Source organism: Triticum dicoccoides, chromosome 4A (assembly GCF_002162155.2).
Source record: "Triticum dicoccoides isolate Atlit2015 ecotype Zavitan chromosome 4A, WEW_v2.0, whole genome shotgun sequence".
Classification (NCBI taxonomy): Eukaryota; Viridiplantae; Streptophyta; class Magnoliopsida; order Poales; family Poaceae; genus Triticum; species Triticum dicoccoides.
This window is the reverse complement of record NC_041386.1, coordinates 2,454,223-2,478,311: the sequence shown is the minus strand read 5'-3', so window position 1 is coordinate 2,478,311 and position 24,089 is coordinate 2,454,223. Positions and strand designations below refer to the sequence as shown.

Here is a 24,089-nt window from a genome sequence, read left to right as displayed (position 1 = left end):
AATTGTTGCTTGGGAGCGACACTAAAGAAGACAAAATCTGATTAGTGTGTGCCTAGTATGGTGAACCACTAATGATCCCATCCAAACTCAATGGATCAAATGTAATGACTGATGTATGTCGATGTATGAATCTTGTCATGGCATATTCAGTTTGATGCCAAAAGAATTAGCACATCTCAGATTTGGTAGCAAACTAGATAAGATGCTTACCTTTCTTCCAACCAGTTTTTTAACTCATATGGTTACTACGTCTGCAAAGGCATGGTTTAACATGATATTAAAGAAGACATGATATTTAGTGTGAAATAATATAAACCTCAAAACTAATATTATTTCCTATATATGTCATCATATTTAGTGTTGTTCCTTATATATATTGTGCTAGTTAGTTTTCCTTGTAGGTTCTAAATGATACTAGGAAGGGATACCAGAGGCAACGAAGAACTTTTATCTTACCAAAGTTTGGCAGGGTACATTTGGATGGTTATCAAAGCTCACTCTATCAATTTTTGGGGCATGCCAAAAAATTGGTCTTTATGTCAGTTGCCATTTACTCTTTTTTGCATAGCAATGACTCTTTGTTCACTTTTAACTTTTTTTGCTTTTCGATGTTGACTAACTCAAAAACCAAACATACAACGTCCAAATGCCATAAGCATTTGCGAACCAACCTGTGGTTCAATGGTTAGGAGTATAATGGTATCTCCAACCCACGAGGGTTTAAATTCTAGACTTGGCACCGGTGCTCGCATTTTTCTTTATTTATTTTAGACTTTCCGGCGATGTTCGTTCAGTGATAGGAGATGTTCCCGTCAACTACGAGTCGCCTACGATGACTTCGTCAATCTCAAGATGTTGTGCCGGCTCAGTATCTCGGAGGTGCTCATAGGGGTAGCGTGCGTGCGTTCATAGAGGTGAGTATATGTACGTGTTTGTGAGCATCTGCTACTGTACCGTGTTAAAAGATTGCATAGGCATTTTTACATGAAAGAAATAAAACAAGCTCTCGAGGATACACTTCAAGGTTCTGCGCCGTGCTCATCTCAACCATCCACTACCGGTTGGCTCGGGATCCGGAAGACTAGAATATAATCTGTCCTTTAGGTGAGATTGTGGGATTAACCAAAAATAATAACCATATCTAGACAATCCAAAAAATTCTGAAATTATTTGACAACATGATGTATGTATACAACTCAAAAAAAATAATAATAATGACAAATTCAACTATGAATAGTGTCAGCTTGGGTGAATAGTGCTTGACAACATCCGTTTTTTTTGTTTATATAAGTGTAGATTGAATCAGTAGGTGAAACTTCTTAAGGTTGTACATCAAACATGGATTCATGTCTACAAATTTTTTCAGAATTTTTGAACATGTTTTATGTTTATAAGAAAAAGTTAATCTCATTGATTCTCACCTAAGAGCAGATCCCCCCGGATCAGACGGCCAGGAGCGCGCCTCCCATCGACGAAAAGAGACTAAAAGCTGGACCCACCTGTCAGTCAGATCCCGTTTCATCGGCGGCAGACCCCACGCGTCCCTGGTCCCACTAGCCGCTTTCTCCCCCCACTGACCCACTCCAACCCGGCTCCCTGGAACCCGAAGCAAACCCCCGCACCGCACCCATCCATTCCCCGGTTCCGTTCCGCCCCCCTCGGCTGGAAGGCGCGAGAGCTTCCGGAAGCATCCACCGAATCGGCGGCGGGCGATCGGGGAGTGTCGCTGCCGCTGGGGTCGCGCTCGCCGGCGCCGGAGATGGAGATGGAGATGGACGCGACGGAGAGGCTGCGGTGGCGCTTCTCGGACGGCGGCCTCACCGATCTGCTCGACGCCCGCAGCCTCCACGGCTCCCCCGTAAGCCCCCCTCGGAATGGCCGAGCCCTCCCGCCCTCTCCGCGTTCTAGGCCTGGTGGCATCTCTTCGTTCTTAGCTTCGGGCGAAGTTTCTGGCTCGAATCGCCGAGGGGTTTGCATTTGTACGGCGGTGTTTCTCGATCGGGCTGACATTTGGAAGGGCTTATGAACGTGGGGAGGGAGGGGAGTCCGTCGCTGTTTGAGTCGTTCCTATGTTGGCAACGGGTTGGCGCGGATTATGGTAGCCTTTTTGATCAATTATTAGTTCGGGGTCTGGTCTCTGGTGTAATGCTGCCAATAGCTCGACTGCTTGAAGTCTGAGAGTGACGCAGTTGCTTGTTGATGTATGTATCGGTTGCGTAGCTGCGCAGATATCTGAACATTGGGGTAGATGCTTCTCAGGAAATTGGAATTGATTCTGAACATTGGGGGACGCCAGTATCACCTGTTTTATACTGTTATGTGCAGGTGAGTTACTTAGAATGTAGGCGAAAGAATCAACAACCCTCCTAATGCATTTTTGATGGTGGGCTGTTTTTTAGGCTGAGGAGAACAATATGGGCTGTGGCTAGTGAGTTGTTCGATTACTTGGGCAATGTTACTGGGTACCAATGTCTACTGTATTAGAAGTTGGAACTGTGATGTGAGTTTGGGAGGTCATTATCTATGTGCTATGCTCTTGAACCAGCTTCTTATCACTTTGACCTTGTGTTTGTATATGGTCTCCTTGAATGGGAACTAATTATTATTATTATTATTATTTTTGCGGGAAGAATGGAAACTAACCGTGAGATGAATTCATGGGAACTAGGATTTTTGTTCAAAACCTTGTGTTGGATTCTTGGACATTCTGCAATCATGCATATTTTAGTCACATTAGCAGTCATAGAATAAACACTGATACAACTAGATACAATTAACGATTTTTTCTTTTCCAGGACATTGGAAAGAGAATGCAGTTCCATTCTTCTCTAGTACAAAGGCTTGCTTTAGAAAAGGAGATTGAGGTATTTGACTCCTTTTGTTGTTTATCTTATCATATGCTAGTTTCTTCACAAGAACAGGGAGGTTTGCTTGTTTCCTGTGTTGGAATTTTATTTGCTTAGAAGGAAGCTGAAATAGTGAAGTTCTTCGCTGTATCTTTGATTTTTACTGGATTGCCTTTTGGTTTCCCGTGCCATTTAACAGGGTCACGTAGGTTGCGTGAATGCTATTGCATGGAACTCAAGTGGCTCACTTCTGATATCAGGATCAGATGACACTAGAGTAAGTTTCTGGACGCTAATTTCTCATCCATTATTTTCATGCTCTCTGTAGCTGGTAGAGTTGCATGAACTATTTACTTGTCTTGCAACATACAGTAGAATTTTTCCTGCAGTTCTTTGTTGACTGAGATTTGAATTTTTGTTACAACCTTAAGTGGAAAGCAATCTGAATGATATAACATCATTTTCTTGCAAAATAAATGTTGCTCAGAGTTAGAGATGACACAATCTTGAAGTTGAACATTTTCTATATATGATTTTGTTTCCAATGGTATATCCTTGGACTGGAAAAGGGCGGAGAGTTTGATGGTTGATTCAGTTTACTGCTGTATCAATACGTGTTCTGCAGGTCAACATCTGGAATTATGCTAATCAAGAGCTGTTGCATGAAATTGATACTGGACATTCAGCAAATGTATTTTGCACAAAATTTGTACCGGAAACATGTGATGAAGTAGTAGTTTCAGGAGCAGGAGATGCTGAGGTACAACCTTTTGTGGGATGTGTTTTCACTTTTATCTTTCCGTGTTATTCTGAGGCATCCTTTCAGGAGAAGTTTATTGATTCTTTTTCAGGTTCGTGTTTTCAATTTGTCTCGTTTAAGTGGCACAAGGCCTAGGGAGATTTCCATGGAGCCAGCTGCAGTTTACCAATGTCACTCAAGGAGGGTCAAGAAACTAGCTGTAAGATCCTAGTCTTATGTTGAACGCCATGATTGGAATATGGAACCGTATAGCATGAAGAAAATTTGTCTTTGAATTGCATCTAAGCTTGATGTTGTTCCTAAATGTATGCCCTTCTGGATTTTAGTATCTTTTCGAGAAGAAAGAACGATGTCTTATTTTCAGATCTTTGCACCACTTGAGAGATGTTCTACTTACTGATGCATTAAGATTCACACTGCCTGGTTCAACATTCATAATTATGTTTATATGCAATATGTAGGTCGAAGGTGGCAACCCTAATGTAGTGTGGAGTGCAAGTGAGGATGGTACTGTAAGACAGCATGATTTTAGGGAATGCAGTTCCTGTCCTCGTGCAGGATTGGTTAATCAGGAATGCCGTAACGTGCTTGTGAGTATTCTAACTGTTGGGTTCCGCTTCTATTGTGGTTTCTCGTTGAGCATCTGATTCCACTTGAATTTAGCTTTTGTCCTTGAGAGCCAAATACAAGTGGCCAGTTATAGTATGGTAGCACATTTTGTATTACTTTTAAATGTTTCTCTGTTTGAATTTTGACGTGGTTCTCTTTTTTGTTCCATGAACCCTTGAACAAGTACAGACAGAACTAAATGAGCCTATGTTGTTTTATGCTTGTGCATCACATTGCTATTTACCAGATGAATGGACCTGTAATGCTTCATTTGTGTGGACTATGGTAATATAATTAGTTTAACTTTGCAACCAGCATGTTGTTGCTTTCAGTCACTTCCTCTCAGGATTGGTATGATCTCTGATGTTTATTATGAGTCCTTTTGGAAATGCCATGATAAATATACCCGTAGGATAAATGCTGGCTGTAAAGTTAGTTTAGCTGGGTGTGGATTTGGTTTTGATTCCAGTTTCTACATTACATGTGTTTTTGACAGCTAGATCTACGATGTGGAGGAAAGAAGTCTTTAGCTGATCCTCCCAGACAACCGCTGTCGTTTAAGTCTTGTGATATAAGCTCAGTTCGTCCCCATCAGCTCCTTGTTGGTGGGAGGTAACTTGTTGTCATAAATTAGTCAGTGCATGACAGACCTTGCCCTTCAAATTAAAAAACATCACCTCACAACTTGATTTTTGTGCAGTGATGCGTTTGCCCGGCTGTACGATAGGAGAATGCTTCCACCATTGAGCTCATGTCAAACAAGAAGGAAGCCACCGCCTTGTATAAAAATGTTCTGTCCATTGCACCTTGCTGAGAATGTGAGTTTTTCTCTGTGCTTGAATAGCTTCTTGTGCTGCTCCAGATAGTGCATGGTAAAGGCGGCAGTAGTTATTGCTTGCTGGTATCATATGGACTGCTCTTATATTTTAGAGCTACGGGGTTGCTTGAACTTGATTGTTTGAGAAAATACTTTCCTGAAGAGTTCCGTTTTCTCCCAGAAATCGTGCTACAGTATTTGGCATAGAATTGGCAGCTTTGTTTAGTTTGAGTTCAGAATTCTGTTACCTGTTGCTTTCAAAGTGACTTTTCTGTTACATTCATTGACATTTGGCCTCTGCATTTTGTAATCAGAGGAAGTCAAATTTGCACCTTACCCATGTTGCGTTCAGCCCGAATGGGAATGAGGTTCTTTTGAGTTACAGTGGTGAACATGTATATCTATTTGATGTCGACCCAGGTATGATTGTTCAGCCCCCTTTGTGTATGCATCCTCATTTTTGTTATCACACTTTTGCTTGCTTTCTGTCCACTGCCAGTGTTGATATCTTTAATACTATTCTGGTCAATTTATCTGTGTATATTTTCAGACAATACGAGTCCAGTGAGATACACAGCAGATGATGTACGTGATCAGTTATGTTTACTGCCTTTTCACAAGGAACCAAGAAAACAAAAGTCAAAACGGGATAAGTTTCCAGCTAAGAGAAATTTGTGTAGGGTGAGCAATCTTCTCTCTGTGCACTTGCTTGGGTGCGCTTGCGCTTCTCACTTTCGTAAACATGGCCTCTTCGTATCACACTATCACATATGTTGCCTGGTTTGCGAGACATGTTGAACTTCTCTGCCTTTCATGGCACCTGTTTCAGGTAGATATGTTGAAGAAACTTATGCAAGTCGTGATAAAATCTCTGGAGACTGGCACAAACCTAATGCATGGCATTGAAGCATGCTGTGAAATACTTGAGGCCCTGGAATCTGATATTGATGATAGCACGAGACATGATTGTTTGTGTACCCGTGCAGGATTGTACCTAAAGGTTTGCTATCATTTGTTTATCGGTTATCAAATCTCTGTTCTGTAACTCAAGCGGGAGCTACGTTCACCGGACCCTGCGCAAGCAGGAGCTACATGCACCGGGCTGCCCTTTTTTCAAATCTCTGTTCTGTAAAAGAATACTGAACTTATGGTTTGCAGCGGAGGTGGAAAAATGATGTTTACATGGCTATTCGGGATTGCAACGAAGCAAGGAGTATTGACTTTGCATCGTTCCAGGCACACTTGTTCATGGCTGATGCACTGTTACAGGTAAAAATGTGTAATTATGTCAAAGGTTGTATGCTTATACTGCAAATAATGCTGTACCATCGTCCATCAAACAAAATTGGTCTAACCCTGGTACTTTGAGTTGCTTTGTGCACGGTAACTCGAGTTGCTTTGCCTTTGTTAGGAGATTCTAAATCTGTGTTCAAGCCTGTTTAGAATGTTCTGTTTGTGCTACCTATTCTTTTGTCAGACGAAAATGAGCATATTCTAAAGCAATTCTGCTTAGGTGGATGCTTAGATCATACCGATTTGATCACCCCTTTGGTTAATCATGTCTGCTATGATTGGCTCCTTGTAATCCACAACCACATGCCTACCAATTGATGCGTCTTGTTATCTCACTAAAATTCTTTATCTCCTAAATCCTCCTCGTTTAGTCTGGAGTGATAAATGAAGAGATGGAAACTCGGTACATTCTCCATCTCTTACAAATATTTGCTTTGCCTTTTGTAGTTAGGAAGACTGAAGGAAGCATGTGAATATGCAGAAGCTGCACATAGTCTTGTTCCACCAAATTCGGTGTCTGCGGAACAGGTGGAAAATATAAAGAAGCGACTTGCTGCTGGTGAGTACATTTGACATAGAAACAATTGTTTTGTCCCGCATAGCTACACCATGTGAATTTAATATTTGGGGATTGTTATGTACTCACAGCTTCACATGCTAAAAGATGGCCTCTCCAGTGCACATAGCTCAGTAACCTGTTAATATTCCGTGTTTGGTATTATTTCTATGAAAATGTTAGTGCTCACAAGAAACATATACATGCAAATGTACCAGTACTTTTCTATATATAATATTCCATATTAATTTTCCACGTAATTTCTGCTGCCACAGCTGTTCGTAGATCCATTGTATTTATTTTATAGCTTCTCGTATTGAACTTGAGGATTTATTGGGATTGGGAATTCTATGATGCCAATGGATTCAAGATTTTATTGTTGCTTGTATCCAGAATATGTGATATGTTGCTGTTAATTTTTTGAAAGATCTGATGGATTTATGTTGTTCAAACAGCTGAACTTGAGAAAAATAAAAAAGATCAACAAGGAAATACTAACACTGATGCGCGGCATGGACGGTTACGGTCATTGAGTGATCTACTGTTCAGATCAGATGTTAGTGGGTCATCATCACAGGAGGGCCGAGAAGATTCAGATTACGATGATGAGATGGAGTTAGACTTTGATACATCAGTATCGGGTGATGAAAGCCGTGATAGTGATCCAGGTGCTGTTCGAGGTAGCTTACGTCTAAAATTGCACCGAAGAGAGGACAAAACTAATGAGCAGACTGTTGGGAATGGATCAGCTGAGTCCACTTGTAATGGCGATTCTGCCTATGAGGTTCTTTCTTTCTCATCCTACTCTTTTATCTGAATGTTAAAGTCCCTGGTACGGGTTTCTCTTTTTCGTGTCCTATATTTGTACTTGCATGGCTTTAATACCATCCTGTTGTGCAATGTAGCCGGATGTTGCCATTGATATGAAACAAAGATATGTTGGGCACTGCAACGTGGGGACAGATATAAAGCAAGCTAGCTTTCTTGGTGAACAAGGTTAGACTATTAAGCTGTTTCTTCTTGCATGCATGTTCAGTTTTTGTTTAAGTCGATAGTCCAGCTACCAGCCGTTTGTATGACGGATAACAGAAGACATCGACCTTTTATAGAAGGCGTACAGCTGCGCACCTTTCATGCACCTGTTGCTAGGTTTGGTGTGGGCTTTTTCCTTACCTTTCTGAGTGAAAAATCCTTTCTTGGTCGGTTTCTTATCATCGGTAATGCTTTTGGATTAAAATAAGAAGTGCAAAGCTCTTGCACATTCTCTATTTAATCAAATACCCTCAGATGTTCAGAAAACAAGTCATGAACCAATAAAGAGGTTAAACTATCCTAGATTGTGGTGTGGCATATAATTAGCTTCTGCAGAATCACTTGCTTTGATTTGAATTTATGCAAATTTACCAAATTATCACAAAAGTACACTCCAAAGAAAAGTTATCACCTGAGCAGGCATTATTTGGCATGCATATCTCAAAATAACATGTTTAATGAGTTCCTGTTCTAGCCACTGCTATTACGAACCAGACCCACTTGTGATGGCCACGTTAATTTTTGCGTGTTATGCGACGACTGAGACGGAGCTGCCACGTTGGCCAGCTGACTAGGTCTGCCTTATTGCTCTGATACTCCTCCGTGATTCTCACCCTGCTAACATCAACCAAGAGGTACAGACTGATGTATAGTCTCAGCAGCGAAAATTACCATGTGTTACTTAAAGGTAGGCTCGTTGATCAAAGTTGGACGTGAACTCATTAGGGTGTATTTTTGCGATAGATATGTCAGAGTGGACCTATAGTTTTATGAAACAAACCCGCATAAGAGTGTAGTTTTGTCGAAAGTAAGTCTTAAAGCTTAATTTGATGATAGTTTACTCAAAGTATGTGTATACCATTAAATTTAATGCAATTCATATGTACTATAAATGTGCCTAATGCTGTATTGCTCTTACGTTAGGGGAATTTATTGCCAGCGGAAGTGATGATGGTAGATGGTTCATATGGGAGAAAAGAACAGGAAGGCTTGTTAAAATGCTTGCAGGGGATGGAGCTGGTAATTGCAATTTCATTTCTTACCGTGGCTATCCTTGAGTGCTGTTTCTCATGTGCCCCTATATCTTCTTTAGTTGTGAACTGTATACAGTCTCATCCCTATGATTGTGCTGTTGCGACGAGTGGAATTGACAATACAATAAAGGTATATGATCTGATCTTTTTCTTTTCTTGAAGTACTTAAATAATTTGCCCTCGCTATTCACTTTGTCTTTGTTTATTGCTAGTTATGGACACCGGACGCAGAAGGTACTTCTATGGTTGATGGACCAGAAATTGATGTGTTAAGTGCCATAGAGAACAATCAGAAGAAGTTATGCCGCAACCGTGAAACTTTGTTGTAAGCTGTCAAAACTTCCTCAGGAGTTTAGCCATATGCTATTTTGACTTGCAATGAAATTACCACATCTATCATGTGGTACCATGCTGTTTCTTTTGATCTGTCTACCAAGTTTACATAGAAACTAGCTACTAATGATTTTCCTATGTTACGTATCTATGTGCAGGCCCTTTGAGTTTTTGGAACGATTTGGGGCGCATGAATTTGCTGAAGGAAGCTTGCATCCTTTAGAGTGTGCGCAGACTTGATATACTATTGCTTGGGTTGCTGAGGTACTGCTGTTTGCTGGAGATCTTAGGGCATTCCCAACATTTTACCCGGGACAAATCTGATAAATATGCATTGAGCTGGGTCACTGGATGCAAATAATGTGAAACTTCACATTTGCTCTCTGATTTCGGCTTTTGATTTGTTCTTTGTTTGACTTTTCAGGAAAAGGGCGAGGGGCATTTAATCCAAGACAACAAGCAACCAGTGTTTAGGTAAAAATGAGATTGCAAGGTCGTGCTGCAATCATAGCCAGTGTTTCGCACACCTGCTTAGATAATATTGCAGGTGTGCCGTGTCGGTATTGAGTTCTTGCTTGACAGTAAAGGCTGTTTGTTGGTGCATTCACTTGTACAGATTGTAGAAAAGCGAAGTCTTGTAATAAGTAAATCATCTGTACATGCTTCCATAATAGAGCCGTCTGCTGTGACGTTTTTCTGGTTTGTTAGTCGAGTTCTAGGGGCAAAGGTCGGCGACTTGGATGCTACGTCGTTGGGCAAGTCTACTGACAATACACAGGTGAGACTTGGGGCAGAGGCTACAGTAGAGTAGAGACATACTGTATGTTGCTCTGTTCTGCGGTTCTGCCTTTTGTGGTTTTGGATCCCAAATGAATGTTTACACGATTGCTTTTAGTTCCGTGTAAGTGACGTGATGCAGTAGAGACATCACCATCGACAATTCAGCCTACGTCGTAGGTTGACGGGCAGGCAAAGTGGGTATGCAACACGATCGAACACACAAAAGGCGAAGTGGACGTGTTTCTCTTGGAGTTGGAAGTGCGTGATGGAACCACATCGACGCTAGGCTGGTAAGATTAGGTTCCTATAATCCCTTCCTAGACCCCACCTTGTGTGGGAGTTTCTATGCACTGGGTCTGACCAGTTGAATAAATGTCAGTGAGGGCCGTACTTCAAAAAAAAAAAAAATCGACGCTAGGCTGTCTGTCTCGGCTTGTCTTAGAAACGTTTGTGCTAACCCTAAAAAAAAACGTTTGTGCTGTCCGCGGTGCGTTTTGGTAATGCCGGTCTCTCCGGGTGCGGAGGCCGTCTGGTATGTTTTCTCGCTCCGGTTTCATCTGTCGGCTGGCGTTGCGAGTATACATTCGAAGTAGGTCTGGTTACACACGCTCCAGCTGGAAGTATATAGAATGTCCGAACCTATCATAGCCAACTGTACCTTACTAGTAGTACTTTTATATAGAAAAAGTAGGACCAAGCAAACCAAATCAGCGCCCAATTATCACTAGTGGCTGGAAGCCTGGAATCCGGAGGTTTTGATTTGCTTTGCTGATGTCTCAATCGCGCCATCCCCATCCAGCTCGTGTTCTCCGGTCTCATCCAAGACAAGAGACCTAGCGTGAGAAATGAAAATAAATACCCTCGTGGTAATCGCGTCGACTCTGTTGAATTTGCCCCTGTCTTGATCATGATGTCCTAGGCTGTATCGCAGACGTACATCTTTCTTTGTGCCAACTATTTTTATTTATTTATTTATAATAAAGAAGAAAAGCAAAGACCCAAATTGCTAATCCCACGTCCGCACGCACTGGCTAAGAAGGAGCCCTCGAGTCCACGTCCCAGCATGCAGTCTTCACCAAGGCTCGTCGTGGTTTACAATTTACATACACAAAGGGAAAAAGAAAGTCAAAGGCCAAAGCTTGGCGTATAGACTAGGCGCGCACGCAACGCATCACGCCAAAACGAGAAAAGAAATCCTTGTCTCGCCTCGCCCGTCGGTCCGGTCAGGTCGATCCGGCCTCTCACCCTTCCCCTCTGGTGGCCGGCTGGTGTTCCTTCCTACCCACACCACACGCGCGCACGCCACAAAGTACAACCAGTAGTACTCCTACCTGCCACTAGGCCGCGGTGGGGCCCACGTATCACCTGGTATCCCATTGGCTGTCGCGGCATGCATGCCTAGTCAAATAAAACAAAAACAAACAAAACACACACACACCGACCCCCCGCCGTCGCCCATCGGCCCCCTGTTTTCGAGCTAATTTACGGCGGCTGCCATCGCTTGACTCTCTAGGTCTACTGGGCAGGAAACCGTCGCGTGTGGCTGACAGGTCGCCCGCAGGCCCCGCGGGCCGCTCCTGTCAGTGAAACGAGGTACTGATGCGCGTCGCGTCTCGGTAGGCCCACGCCGCCCAACGAGGACCGTCCACCCAAACGCAATTATTCCTTCCACGGGCCGGGGTCTGGCTTTGCCCCCTCGATGCCCTCCTTTTCACGGCTTTGCCACTGGAAAACGACACGCTATTTGTTTTTGTCTTTGTTATTATTATTATTGTTATTACTCAGGTTGTCTTGTGTACTCGCCCTTGTAAGATGTGATATTTACCGAACCAGCGGAGATGTTCTATCCTGTTGTGCGTTTGTATTGTTCTTGTTTCTTTCACAACGCAAGTACTCTAGTTTTTTTTTTTTTGATTAAGGAATGACAACGCAAGTGCGACTTCTCTACATCGTGCACTTATTCATGTAAGCCCAAACTTCACTCTTTCCCCGAAACAAGAAAATTACATTTACATGCACAAGCAAATAAAGTGTGACACGAGGTACTTGCATGTCGTGACAGGTGTGGCGGGGTGACTGGACCATGGCATGTTGCGATCGTCAAGATGCATCTAATGGCCTCAACAAGCTTTGTCGTTGATTTAGTGTCTCGATTTAGCACATGTGAAGGAGCATCCGTACTCATGCCCAATGAATGTAGGTATTGAATCATGCAACCTTAATAAATATCGCCTCTCCATCTACTTTCCTCAATGGTCTAATTGCGTAAATTATGACATCTTGCACGCTATATAAAATAGAATAATCCTATGTGAAAGACATGTAAGGCTACTTCCAATGCATTGGTGCTGACATGAGGTGCTAAACACATTAAAAACTTTAGCAACTAAGGGGGTGCTTGGATACGTTTTAGTCTTATAACTAAAAGTAGTGGGACTAAAACTTGCTAGCCTCAGCCATGCTTGAATCCAAATACTAAAGAGACTAAAATCAAGTTAATGAGCATTTATTATCCTCCAAACCCTCCAATCCAGAACTCGCCTATGTTAAAGGAGAGGAGTTAAATAAGGAGAGGGAGGACTAATCCACATTTTAGTAGGGGTACCCCTGACTACAAATTTTTAGTCCCAAGACTAGTTTTAGCCTCTCTTTACTCAGGGGTGCTTGGAACTTTAGCCTCTTAAAGAGTCTATTTTTAGTCAGACTAAAATAAGTCCCTTGGATCCAAGCACCCTCTAAAGCCCCCAATGCATAGGTGCTTAACTTGTTGGTGCTAAGAATCCTTCATTTAATGATTTTGCAAATAAAGTTCTACATGCATTGGTGGGATTCTTCTCTTTAAAAGTTTTGCCTAGGTTCTCGCGCTTGACATTGTTTCTTTCTGGGGTCACCACACTCATATCTCTCCTCTTAATTATCTTGCCACATCAGATTTTTTGCCTACATGGCAGTCTTAGCACCTATACAAGGTGGAGCATTGGGAGGGGCCTAATATGCTGAAATAAATGAATTACGGACAACTAAATGTGTGCCGGTTGTGCACATGATAGCACAACTAAGAAATAAGAATGTATTAGTAATGTCGCTCCGATACTCATCTGTAGTTTAAAACTTTATCAATAATGTCATGCCCTATTCAGGAGAAAAGTTGCATGTCGTGCGATAATACGCTCCCTCCACTTCGCTATAACCATTTCAAAATGTATGTCCATGGAAGAAATTAATATAGTATATGACTTTGGAGATAACAGAGGTAAATTCTTTAACGAGAATCAATCGAGATATGAATGGTCAATTTACTTTTTCTGTGCGCATAGTGGACCGGGTGAAACAAACAAAGTAGTTGAAGCCATTTTTCTTCAGTTCAGTGAAGAGCTTCACACAAAAAAGTATAAACCTCAAGGTCCAAAAGGCAAAAGCTAACTGGAAAAAAAATCAGGACAGCGTTACATGTCCGCCATGGGGGACGAGGTGGAGGAGGACAAAAGAGGGCAGCTTCCGCAAGATGTTGAGATGTGTGAAGACTACTGCAGACAGCGCATCAGCTTATTAGCACCACCACAGCCAGCAGCGCCCCCACCATCCTCCAGTTCATTCCTCTCCCCAAACCTGCTGCAGGTAGTTTGCCAAGAACAAAGCACGCAAAGCCTACCGATCGATCGATCGATCGGAATCGATCTCATGCGGCAGCTCTGCCCATCCATCTGAGATCGACTGATCGATCGCCAGGTGTGTATACCCGTTAATTTCCATGGGGGGCGACGGCAAGTTGGGCGCCGCCGAGGCCGCCGTCTGCTGCATGTGCGGCGACCACGGCCTCCTGCCGGAGCTGTTCCGCTGCGCCGCCTGCTCCGTCCGCTCCCAGCACACGTATGTATCCTACTATCTCTTTTCCGTTGACGCATATGTGTGATTAGAAGAGTTAATTGTGGATTTGCTTGCATGGATATTCTTGGATACGGGGATAGCTAGGTTAATTAGCAACGACGGCAGGTTCGTGAAATAGGAGGATTTTCTGTGTGTGTGTGAAATGGTTCTAACCGATCGACGACACAGCATATCACAAACATGTGCACATGGAATTAGCTAACACACCAACATACGCAAGCATTGATTCGCATATGGCTATTCATTATTAATTCTGCATCATCATCATCTAGCTTGACGTACTTGTGTACTTGAATTCATCTAGCTTTGAAGCACCATACAATGCCAGCAGTTAATGGATTAGTTTCGTGCTTGGATTCATCTGAACCAGAACTGTTCAATGGCAATCCCCTTCTGAGTTTCCATCGGTATATAAGTATATTTGGTGACACGTTTGGCATACACATATCTATCTCCGATATATCATTTTCGCCACCCTGTGCCCGGCCCGCCCCTACATCCAGCCAATTAATCTGTTCCGACTTTTTGCACGATTCCACGAGAATTCGTCAACAAAATGGGGCCGGCCAAAGACCCAAGAGATATACACACATCCGATCGATGTTGATATAAAGCTGTACGGTCGCTGTACCCTGTATAGACTACCCGGCTAGTTCAGTCAGCTGCATCGACCGGTCGCCATTGTTCAGTTCTTTGATCTTTCGCGTGTCTATCATCTGAAAATGCGTGCGACAGTGCATGCAATAACGTTATACATGCACTCCATGTATCTGCATGTACTCCGTATGTACGTACTACCTAGCAACTAAATGTGTACACATGGTCATGTGTCACGTCAGGTACTGCACGGATCGGTACCCGAAGGCGGAGGCGTACGGCACATGCAACTGGTGCCTGAGGGCAGGGCAAGGAAGCGGCGACGGCGGCGGCGCCGTTCCTAGCCCGGTGATATCCACCTTCAAAGCGCCCGGGCCGGCCGCTGACCGCATGGATGTCCCGGCTTGCAGCGGTGGCAGTAGATCGATGCCGGGGAAGGTCGCGGCTCGCGGCGACTTCGCCGCGGAGTTGAACAAGCCTATCAAGAAGCAGCAACAGCGGCGGCGGCTCCTGCTGCAGCGGTCGGCGTCTGACGTGAGCAGTGGCGTCCGTGCCAACCGCGGCGCCGGGCCGCCCTCTCCTGGCGTCGCCCGGGGAAGACCGAGGGTTCGGAGGTACAAGCTCCTGGAAGAGGTGATCAGTAGCTAGCTTAGCGAAGCGATACACGGTTTTGTTTTTGTTTCGTGGAGGACGCGTGCGTATTTAAGCATGCATGTACGTGTAGCGGCGCTGGAGTTGTGGCTGTATGTGATGATGAGTTCTGATTCCTGTACTTGTTAACATGATGAGTTGCTAACACTGGAAAAATAATGTGCAATAGCGTATAGAGAATTGTCTCACTAAATAAATCAGTATACAATGTCTTGTTAATGTCACTCTATAGTGCACTATAGCACGCTAATAATATAATTTAAAGGGTGTCGCTATTTTATATGGCATGCTATTTTTTCTAACCTTGGTTGCTAATATAACATGATGTTCGATCATTCGCTTGATTTACTAATATTTCAGTATGTGCGCATGCATGCAATGGGGAACATTCTAAGCCTGGCTTTCACCCCGCTATATACATATAGCAACCACCCGATACATCTGAGAATTCACTGCTGGGGCAGATAGCACAAGCACGCTCAAAAAAATAAAAAAATAAATAAAAAGAAACTAATAACAACAGAGTTGGATTGACAAAAACGATGATGATCCGCAGCTGCTGCGCCCTCCGGAGATTTCCATTGCACTCCTAGCACTTCGGACCACCGCATACCAAGCAACACCTTCAAGGAGGAACGCGACGATGACGATGCTGCTGCCCGGACTGGTCCTAGGGTTTCCCCTAGTACGTGGAGGGGCATGGGTGAGGGGGGATACCCGACGCCCTTTAGGAAGGAACGATGGCGCCCACGGGCGTCGCCATGTCGGGGCCGGCCAAGCTGATAGGGATTTCTCTAGTCCACCACACATCCGCCACCCCGACTGATCCGTCACGCTCCACCACACTTGCCGCCCACCAACATGCGCCACCACGGTCTTCGAGTCACCACCACCGTCTCATCATGGAGTCCGAAGCGGGACCAACAGGTATGAGAGGGAGCAACCGGGAACAAGGAGCGGCAGTGTCAGCAGCGACGCGAGAGGGGACAACCTCCACCGCCATCGGCGGTACCGACTGGACGTAGCAAGAGGAGCAAACCGGGCACATATGGCCGACCGAGCTCGGAATGGCTCGTGAAGGTCCCGTCGCCGCGCTGCAGTGGCTGCGCTGCCGTCTCCGCACCCCCTACACGAGCCACACCTCCGTCCGCTGATGCTGTCACAAGTGGAGCCAAGCCAAGCCTGCTCAGACCCATATGGGACCCCAAAGGGCCCATATCTGGGCCGGGAGGGCGCCGCCGCCGGCTGTCGCGCTAGCCCGCCGTTAAGTGATCATGCCACCGCTTCCTCACCACCCGGAACTGCACCACTTGAGGGACTGCGCCTCCCCCCGAGGAGAACTGGCACACACCCACGACAGGAAGACCCAACCACAGCCGCCGGGAGCCCGAAGCCGGACCCCAGCCGCTGCCCACGCCACCCGCGGCCAGCGTTGTCTAGATCCAGATCCGCCACCCGACCAACGCCGAACCACGCCCATGCACGCCCCTCCATGGCAGCCGCCGCGCCATGCCGAGGACCCATCGAGACGACGACCCGCCGCCGGCAGGAGCACCTATAGCGGCGCCACCAGTTCCTGCCATTGCCCGGTGCCACCAGCGGCAACCGTCCCACATCGGTCGCGGATCCGCGAGGAGGGGAAGGGGCCGACCCCGCCGCCGCCCAGGCTTCGCCAGGCGGTGATGCGGGGCGGTGGCGAGGGAGGAATGGGCCGGAGGGGAGGAGATGGGGGCCAACGGCTAGGGTTTCCCCTGAGGGAGCTCACCGGAGCGGCTGGGGGGGGGGGTGTATTTAGTGCTTCATGTAAGCATAGCAAAGGATCGCCACTAATTTGGCAAATGTTGTCCGCCCAAAAGGACTGCTTCGTGTCCCCCCTCAGAAGGGGTCGACCTCGAAGCAAAGGAGCTGATACGTCTCCGTCGTATCTATAATTTTTGATTGTTCCATGCCAATATTATACAACTTTCATATACTTTTGGCAACTCTTTATACTATTTTTGGGACTAACATATTGATCCAGTGCCCGGCGCCAGTTCCTGTTTGTTGCATGTTTTTGTTTCGCAGGAAATCCATATCAAATAGAGTCCAAATGCGATAAAAACTTACGGAGTTTTTTTGGAATATATGTGAATTTTGGTAATTGGAATCAACGCGAGATGATGCCCGAGGGGGCCACAAGGCAGGGGGCACACCCCGGGGTAGGGCGCGCCCTGGGCCCTTGTGGCCACCGTGTAAGGCGGTTGGTGCCCTTATTCTGGCACAAGAAAGCTAATATCCGGATAAAATTCGTGTTAAAATTTCAGCCCAAAAGGAGTTACGGATCTCCAGGAATTTAAGAAACGGTGAAAGGCCAGAATCTGGAAGCACAAAAACAGAAGGAAACAGAGAGAGATCCAATCTCGGAGGGTCTCCCACCCCTCCGCCGCCATGGAGGCCATGGACCAGAGGGGAAACCCTTCTCCCATCTAGGGTGGAGGTCAAGGAAGAAGAAGAAGGAGGGGGGCTCTCTCCCCCTCTCTCCCGGTGGCATCGGAATGCCGCCGGGGCCATCATCGTGACGTTGATCTACACCAACAACTTTGCCGCCGTCATCGCCAACTCTCTCTCCCTCTATGCAGCGGTGTAAAACCTCTTCTCCCCGCTGTAATATCTACTTAAACATGGTGCTCAATGCTATATATTATTTCCCAATGATGTATGGCTATCCTATGATGTTTGAGTAGATCCATTTTGTCTTATGGGTTGATTGATGATCATGATTGGTTTGGGTTACATGTTTTATTATTGGTGCTGTCCTATGGTGCTCTCTGTGTCGCGCAAGCATGAGGGATCCCCGTTGTAAGGTTTGCAATATGTTCATGATTTTCTTATGGTGGGTTGCTAGAGTGACAGAAGCTTAAACCCAAGTAAGTAGGTTGTTTGCGTATGGGAGTAAAGAGGACTTGATACTTCAATGCTATGGTTGGGTTTTTGTTGGAAATATGCCCTAGAGGCAATAATAAATTGGTTATTATTATATTTCCTTGTTCATGATAATCGTTTATTATCCATTCTAGAATTGTATTGATAGGAAACTCAGATACATGTGTGGATACATAGACAACACCATGTCCCTAGTAAGCCTCTAGTTGACTAGCTCGTTGATCAATAGATGGTTACGGTTTCCTGACCATGGACATTGGATGTCGTTGATAACGGGATCACATCATTAGGAGAATGATTTGATGGACAAGACCCAATCCTAAGCCTAGCACAAGATCGTGTAGTTCGTTTGCTAAAGATTTTCTAATGTCAAGTATCATTTCCTTAGACCATGAGATTGTGCAACTCCCGGATACCGTAGGAGTGCTTTGGGTGTGCCAAACGTCACAACGTAACTGGGTGGCTATAAAGGTACACTACAGGTATCTCCGAAAGTGTCTGTTGGGTTGGCACGAATCGAGACTGGGATTTGTCAGTCCGTGTAAACGGAGAGGTATCTCTGGGCCCACTCGGTAGGACATCATCATAATGTGCACAATGTGATCAAGGAGTTGATCACGGGATGATGTGTTACAGAACGAGTAAAGAGACTTGCGGGTAACGAGATTGAACAAGGTATCGGGATACCGACGATCGAATCTCGGGCAAGTATCGTACCGAAAGACAAAGGGAATTGTATACGGGATTGATTGAATCCTCGACATCGTGGTTCATCCGATGAGATCATCGTGGAACATGTGGGAGCCAACATGGGTATCCAGATCCTGCTGTTGGTTATTGGCTGGAGAGTTGTCTCGGCCATGTCTGCATGACTCCCGAACCCGTAGTGTCTACACACTTAAGGTTCGATGACTCTAGGGTTACAGGGAATAGATATACGTGGTTACCGAATGTTGTTCGGAGTCCCGGATGAGATCCCGGACGTCACGAGGAGTTCCGGAATGGTCTGGAGGCAAAGATTTATATATGGGAAGTCCTGTTTTGGTCGCCGAAAAAGTTTCGGGTTTTATCGGTAATGTACCGGAACCACTGGGAGGGTCCCGGTGGACCACCAAGTGGGGCCACCAGCCCCGGAGGGCTGCATGGGCCAAGTGTGGGAAGGGACCAGCCCCAGGTGGGCTGGTGCGCCCCCCACCAAGGCCCAAGGCGCAAGGGAGAATGGAAGGGGGCAAACCCTAGGCTTAGATGGGCCTAAGGCCCACCTAGTGGTGCGCCCCCCTCTCTCCCCCCTTGGCCGCCCCCCCTAGATGGGATCTAGGGCTGGCCGCCACCCCTAGGGGTGGAAACCTAGGTGGGGGCGCAGCCCCTCCCCTCCCCCTATATATACTTGAGGTTTTGGGCTGCCATAGACACGATTCAATCTCCCTGTTGGCGCAGCCCTACCCCTCTCCCTCCTCGTCTCTCATAGTGCTTGGCGAAGCCCTGCTGGAGTCCCGCGCTCCTCCACCACCACCACGCCGTCGTGCTGCTGCTGGATGGAGTCTTCCCCAACCTCTCCTTCTCCCCTTGCTGGATCAAGGCGTAGGAGACGTCACCGGGCTGTACGTGTGTTGAACACGGAGGTGCCGTCCGTTCTGCACTAGGACCATTGGTGATTTGGATCACGACGAGTACGACTCCATCAACCCCGTTCACTTGAACGCTTCCGCTTAGCGATCTACAAGGGTATGTAGATGCACTCTCCTTCCCCTCGTTGCTAGATTACTCCATAGATTGATCTTGGTGATGCATAGAAAATTTTGAATTTCTGCTACGTTCCCCAACAGTGGTTTCAGAGCTAGGTCTATGCGTAGTTTCTATGCACGAGTAGAACACAAAGCAGTTGTGGGCGTCGATATTGTCAATTTACTTGCCGTTACTAGTCTTATCTTGATTCGGCGGCATCATGGGATGAAGCGGCCCGGACCGACCTTACACGTACTCTTACGTGAGACTGGTTCCACCGACTGACATGCACTAGTTGCATAAGGTGGCTAGCGGGTGTCTGTCTCTCCCACTTTACTCGGATCAGATTCGATGAAAAGGGTCCTTATGAAGGGTAAATAGAAATTGGCATATCACGTTGTGGTTTTCGCGTAGGTAAGAAACGTTCTTGCTAGAAACCTATAGCAGCCACGTAAAAACTTGCAACAACAATTAGAGGACGTCTAACTGGTTTTTGTAGCAAGTGTTTTGTGATGTGATATGGCCAAAGGATGTGATGAATGATATATGTGATGTATGAGATGATCATGTTCTTGTAATAGGAATCACGACTTGCATGTCGATGAGTATGACAACCGGCAGGAGCCATAGGAGTTGTCTTTATTTATTTATGACCTGCGTGTCAACATAAACGTCATGTAATTACTTTACTTTATTGCTAAAGCGTTAGCCATAGTAGTAGAAGTAATAGATGACGTGACAACTTCAAGAAGACACGATGATGGAGATCATGGTGTCATGCCGGTGACAACGATAATCATGGAGCCCCGAAGATGGAGATCAAAAGGAGCAAAATGATATTGGCCATATCATGTCACTATTTGATTGCATGTGATGTTTATCATGTTTTACATCTTATTTGCTTAGAACAACGGTAGCTTAAATAAGATGATCCCTCACTAAAATTTCAAGAAAAGTGTTCCCCCTAACTGTGCACCGTTGCGAAGGTTCGTCATTTCGAAGCACCACGTGATGATCGGGTGTGATAGATTCTAGCGTTCGAATACAACGGGTGTTGACGAGCCTAGCATGTACAGACATGGCCTCGAAACACATGCGAAACACTTACGTTGACTTGACTAGCCTAGCATGTACAGACATGGCCTCGGAACACGAAAGACCGAAAGGTCGAGTATGAGTCGTATAGAAGATACGATCAACATGAATGTCAGGACCCCGACTCAATGTCACATCGATCTAGCATGTAACACCTCATATCACTTTGTGGCCTCACGCACGGTATTCCCACAGGTGTCGCCTTACCTTGGCCCGGGACCGTTTGCGCCTTTTGGCACACGTATATGACGGTGTCGCTAGCATCCATATGATAAGGAGCCCGGGCTGACATGGCTAGTCGTAAACCCAAAGTGGCACAGACTTACAGGGACAGGCATCCATGACCCAGCATCGAACGTGTCGGTCATCAGCGAGTGAATCCAGGCTGTAGCACTGGGCTAGCAGGACTCCGGTGAACCGGGCTGTAGCGGGCTAACAGGACTCCGGTATTCATCGCGTGACATTTCCCCGAAGGGACAGACACAGGAACGAAGAAGGACACATGCCGGCCAGCCTAAGTGTTTCGGAGCAGTAGCGAGCTACCATGGCTCGGTGGAAACCCTAGGAGACATTTCCCGGTAAGAGAGGCTACTAAAGATAAACAACTAGATGGTCAGATCCCACACATACCAAGCATTTCAATAGCATACACACAATATGCTCGATATGTGCAAATACAACATGGCATCACAACATGACTCTACGACTCAAGTAATTTATTCAAATAGGCTCCGAGGAGCGAGATATTACAATCATGGGTCTCATGACCCAACAATCAGAGCATACAAGTCAAAGCACATGCGGAAGCTTAACATGTCTGAGTACAGACAACTATAAATGAAAAAGGCTGAGAAGCCTGACTATCTACCAGATACTGCCGAGGGCACAAGATCGTAGCTGAGGTAACAAGCTAAACGTCGAAGTCCACGTGGAACTACTAGTGAGACCGAAGTCTCTCTGCAAAAACATAAAATAGGCAAACGTGAGTACAAATGTACCCAGCAAGACTTACATCAGAACTAACTACATATGCATCATTATCAACAAAGGGGATGGTGGGGTTTAACTGCAGCAAGCCAGCTTTGACTCGGTGGCTATCCTAAACTACGACTGCAAGCGACTCTTTTGAGGTGGCGCACACGAGTCCACATATTCACCATATCAATACACCACTATGGATCCGCTCCCGTCTCCCTACGAGAACGCCATCCATAGCACTCACGCTTATCTTGTGTATTTTAGAGTATCCACTTTCACTTGTCTATGAACTGATATAAGCAACCCAGAAGTCCTTTACCGCGGACACGGCTATTCGAATAGATGATGTTAACCCTGCAGGGGTGTACTTCTTCATACATGTTTCCACCACTTAGCGTCTGCACACGACATGTGCTCGGCAGACTTCAAGCGAAAGCCGACGTGGGTGTAGACCACGACCTACCTAAACACTCAAGTCTCTAGTCCAGGTTTATCGCCTATTCGGGTTCCATCCATGAGGAGATCCGGCCGGAGTTTCGCTCACAGCCCCAAACGATGTGAACAGGGTTCCGTGACACCAAACGGGCGCCCGGTTTACCCGGCCACGTGCCTACCGCATCACAGCCCACCCCTACGGTCAGCGCTGTCCACGGCCTCCAGCAAGCTACAAACACCAGAAACTACTTGCAACTCCTGGACAGAGGACTAGGGTGAATAAGAAGTCGAGCGGGGTCATATTTCAGGGCCCAATGTATGGTAGTAGCTGAATCATGGATCACAAACACAGAACTCAGTTCCTGAGGACGGCTGCAATGAGACAACCCACCATGTACTCCTACATGGCCTCTCACCGCTACCTTTACCAAATCGTGTTCACACGCTTAGCTCACACACCGTAGGACATGTTCACACACCTCTGATTCATCCCCGATGAATCAGACCCAACTCAACTCTAAGCAGTAGCAGGCATGACAAACAAGCATGAATGAGTAGGCACAACAGGGCTCAAACAACTCCTACTCATGCTAGTGGGTTTCATCTATTTACTGTGGAATGACAGGTCATGCAGAGGATAAAGGGGTTCAGCTACCGCAGCAAGTAACAGATGAATCGGTGTTGTCCTAATGCAGTAAAAGAGAGCAGGAGCGAGAGAGTATGATTGTATCGGAATGAACAAGGGGGTTTTGCTTGCCTGGCACTTTTGAAGATAACATTGAGTCTTCATCAGTGTCAACGATCCCATCATCGGTATCACGTCTATCGAGAGGGGACAATACCGGCAACACAGAAGGAAACACAATCAATGCAATGCACAATATGATGCATGATCATGACATGGCAATATGAATGTGTTTTGGGCTAATGCAACTAAAACCAGATTAAATGAAGTTGGTTTGAATACAAGATTCAAATTCAAACTCCATATGTGATTATTTAAATGCCCTTTAATTGATTTGTGCTAAACAGCAGCTATAAGTTGTTCTAACATGCATGAAAATGGTACAGTTGGATTCCTTGAATTTTTCTGATAATTTTTCATATATAAATTATTTAATTTGGAGTTACGGTTAATTTTCTATGATTTTTAGAAGTTTTAGGCATTTTCTGGAATTTCCTGATTATTTTTAAATCCAGAAAATCATTTAATGCGTCAGCATGACATCACCTCGACGTCAGCAGGTCAACAGGGCGCCTCCAGGTCAAACCTGACGTGTGGGGGCCACACGTCAGTGACACAGGGTTGTTTAACCCACTGACAGGTGGGGCCGGGTCAAAGGCCACGTCAGCACGGTCAACTCCGACGTGTGGGGTCGGTCAAAGTGTGACGGGGCCAGGTCAAACTGACCTATGGGGCCCACAAAATTAGTACTAATCTAAACAGAGAGGTTAAACTAATTAATTAGGCACGGGGCCCACTTGGCAGTGGCTCTAGTGGGTGATTAGCGAGGTGTTTACGCCCTAATTAAGTGGCCACGTCGGCGAGTGACGCCGGCGACCACGGCGACAGCGGAACCTCGCCGGAGTAGCTCGGGTTGGCACTACAGGCTGCGGTTGGGCACCCTGAGGGCACCAGGAGGAAGCCCGTGCTCCCGCGCATCTAGGGGGAGCCACGAGAGGGCGTGGGGTGGCCGGAGTTGAGCGCGGTATCGACCCCGGCGGCGGCCGGAGCTCG

The 24,089-nt window shown here is 45.9% G+C and overlaps 2 protein-coding genes across 2 annotated transcripts; both read left to right on the top strand.

Annotated features, from left to right (window-relative positions):
• The first annotated feature begins 1,614 nt into the window (after positions 1-1,614).
• LOC119284489 (WD and tetratricopeptide repeats protein 1-like) lies at positions 1,615-9,983 on the top strand. Its single transcript, XM_037563605.1, has 20 exons — positions 1,615-1,858; positions 2,796-2,864; positions 3,046-3,123; positions 3,472-3,606; positions 3,698-3,805; positions 4,068-4,196; positions 4,712-4,827; positions 4,916-5,033; positions 5,347-5,452; positions 5,583-5,713; positions 5,862-6,032; positions 6,191-6,301; positions 6,773-6,884; positions 7,337-7,665; positions 7,787-7,877; positions 8,838-8,933; positions 9,007-9,077; positions 9,160-9,272; positions 9,439-9,544; positions 9,705-9,983. Exons 1-19 carry the CDS (start codon positions 1,760-1,762, stop codon positions 9,518-9,520), a joined length of 2,265 nt encoding a protein of 754 aa, XP_037419502.1. The 5' UTR covers positions 1,615-1,759; the 3' UTR covers positions 9,521-9,544; positions 9,705-9,983.
• A 3,572-nt stretch (positions 9,984-13,555) lies between these two features.
• On the top strand, positions 13,556-15,478 carry LOC119284488. The gene is made up of 2 exons (XM_037563604.1): positions 13,556-13,930; positions 14,788-15,478. Exons 1-2 carry the CDS (start codon positions 13,812-13,814, stop codon positions 15,191-15,193), a joined length of 525 nt encoding a protein of 174 aa, XP_037419501.1. The 5' UTR covers positions 13,556-13,811; the 3' UTR covers positions 15,194-15,478.
• Positions 15,479-24,089: the final 8,611 nt, after the last annotated feature.

Coding starts and splice junctions, on each gene's coding strand:
- LOC119284489 (XM_037563605.1), top strand. CDS start 1,760: ATGGAGATGGAGATGGACGCGACGGAGAGGCTGCGGTGGCGCTTCTCG. Junction 1,859..2,795: donor GCAGCCTCCACGGCTCCCCC/GTAAGCCCCCCT, acceptor TTTCTTTTCCAG/GACATTGGAAAGAGAATGCA. Junction 5,453..5,582: donor TCTATTTGATGTCGACCCAG/GTATGATTGTTC, acceptor GTATATTTTCAG/ACAATACGAGTCCAGTGAGA.
- LOC119284488 (XM_037563604.1), top strand. CDS start 13,812: ATGGGGGGCGACGGCAAGTTGGGCGCCGCCGAGGCCGCCGTCTGCTGC. Junction 13,931..14,787: donor TCCGTCCGCTCCCAGCACAC/GTATGTATCCTA, acceptor GTGTCACGTCAG/GTACTGCACGGATCGGTACC.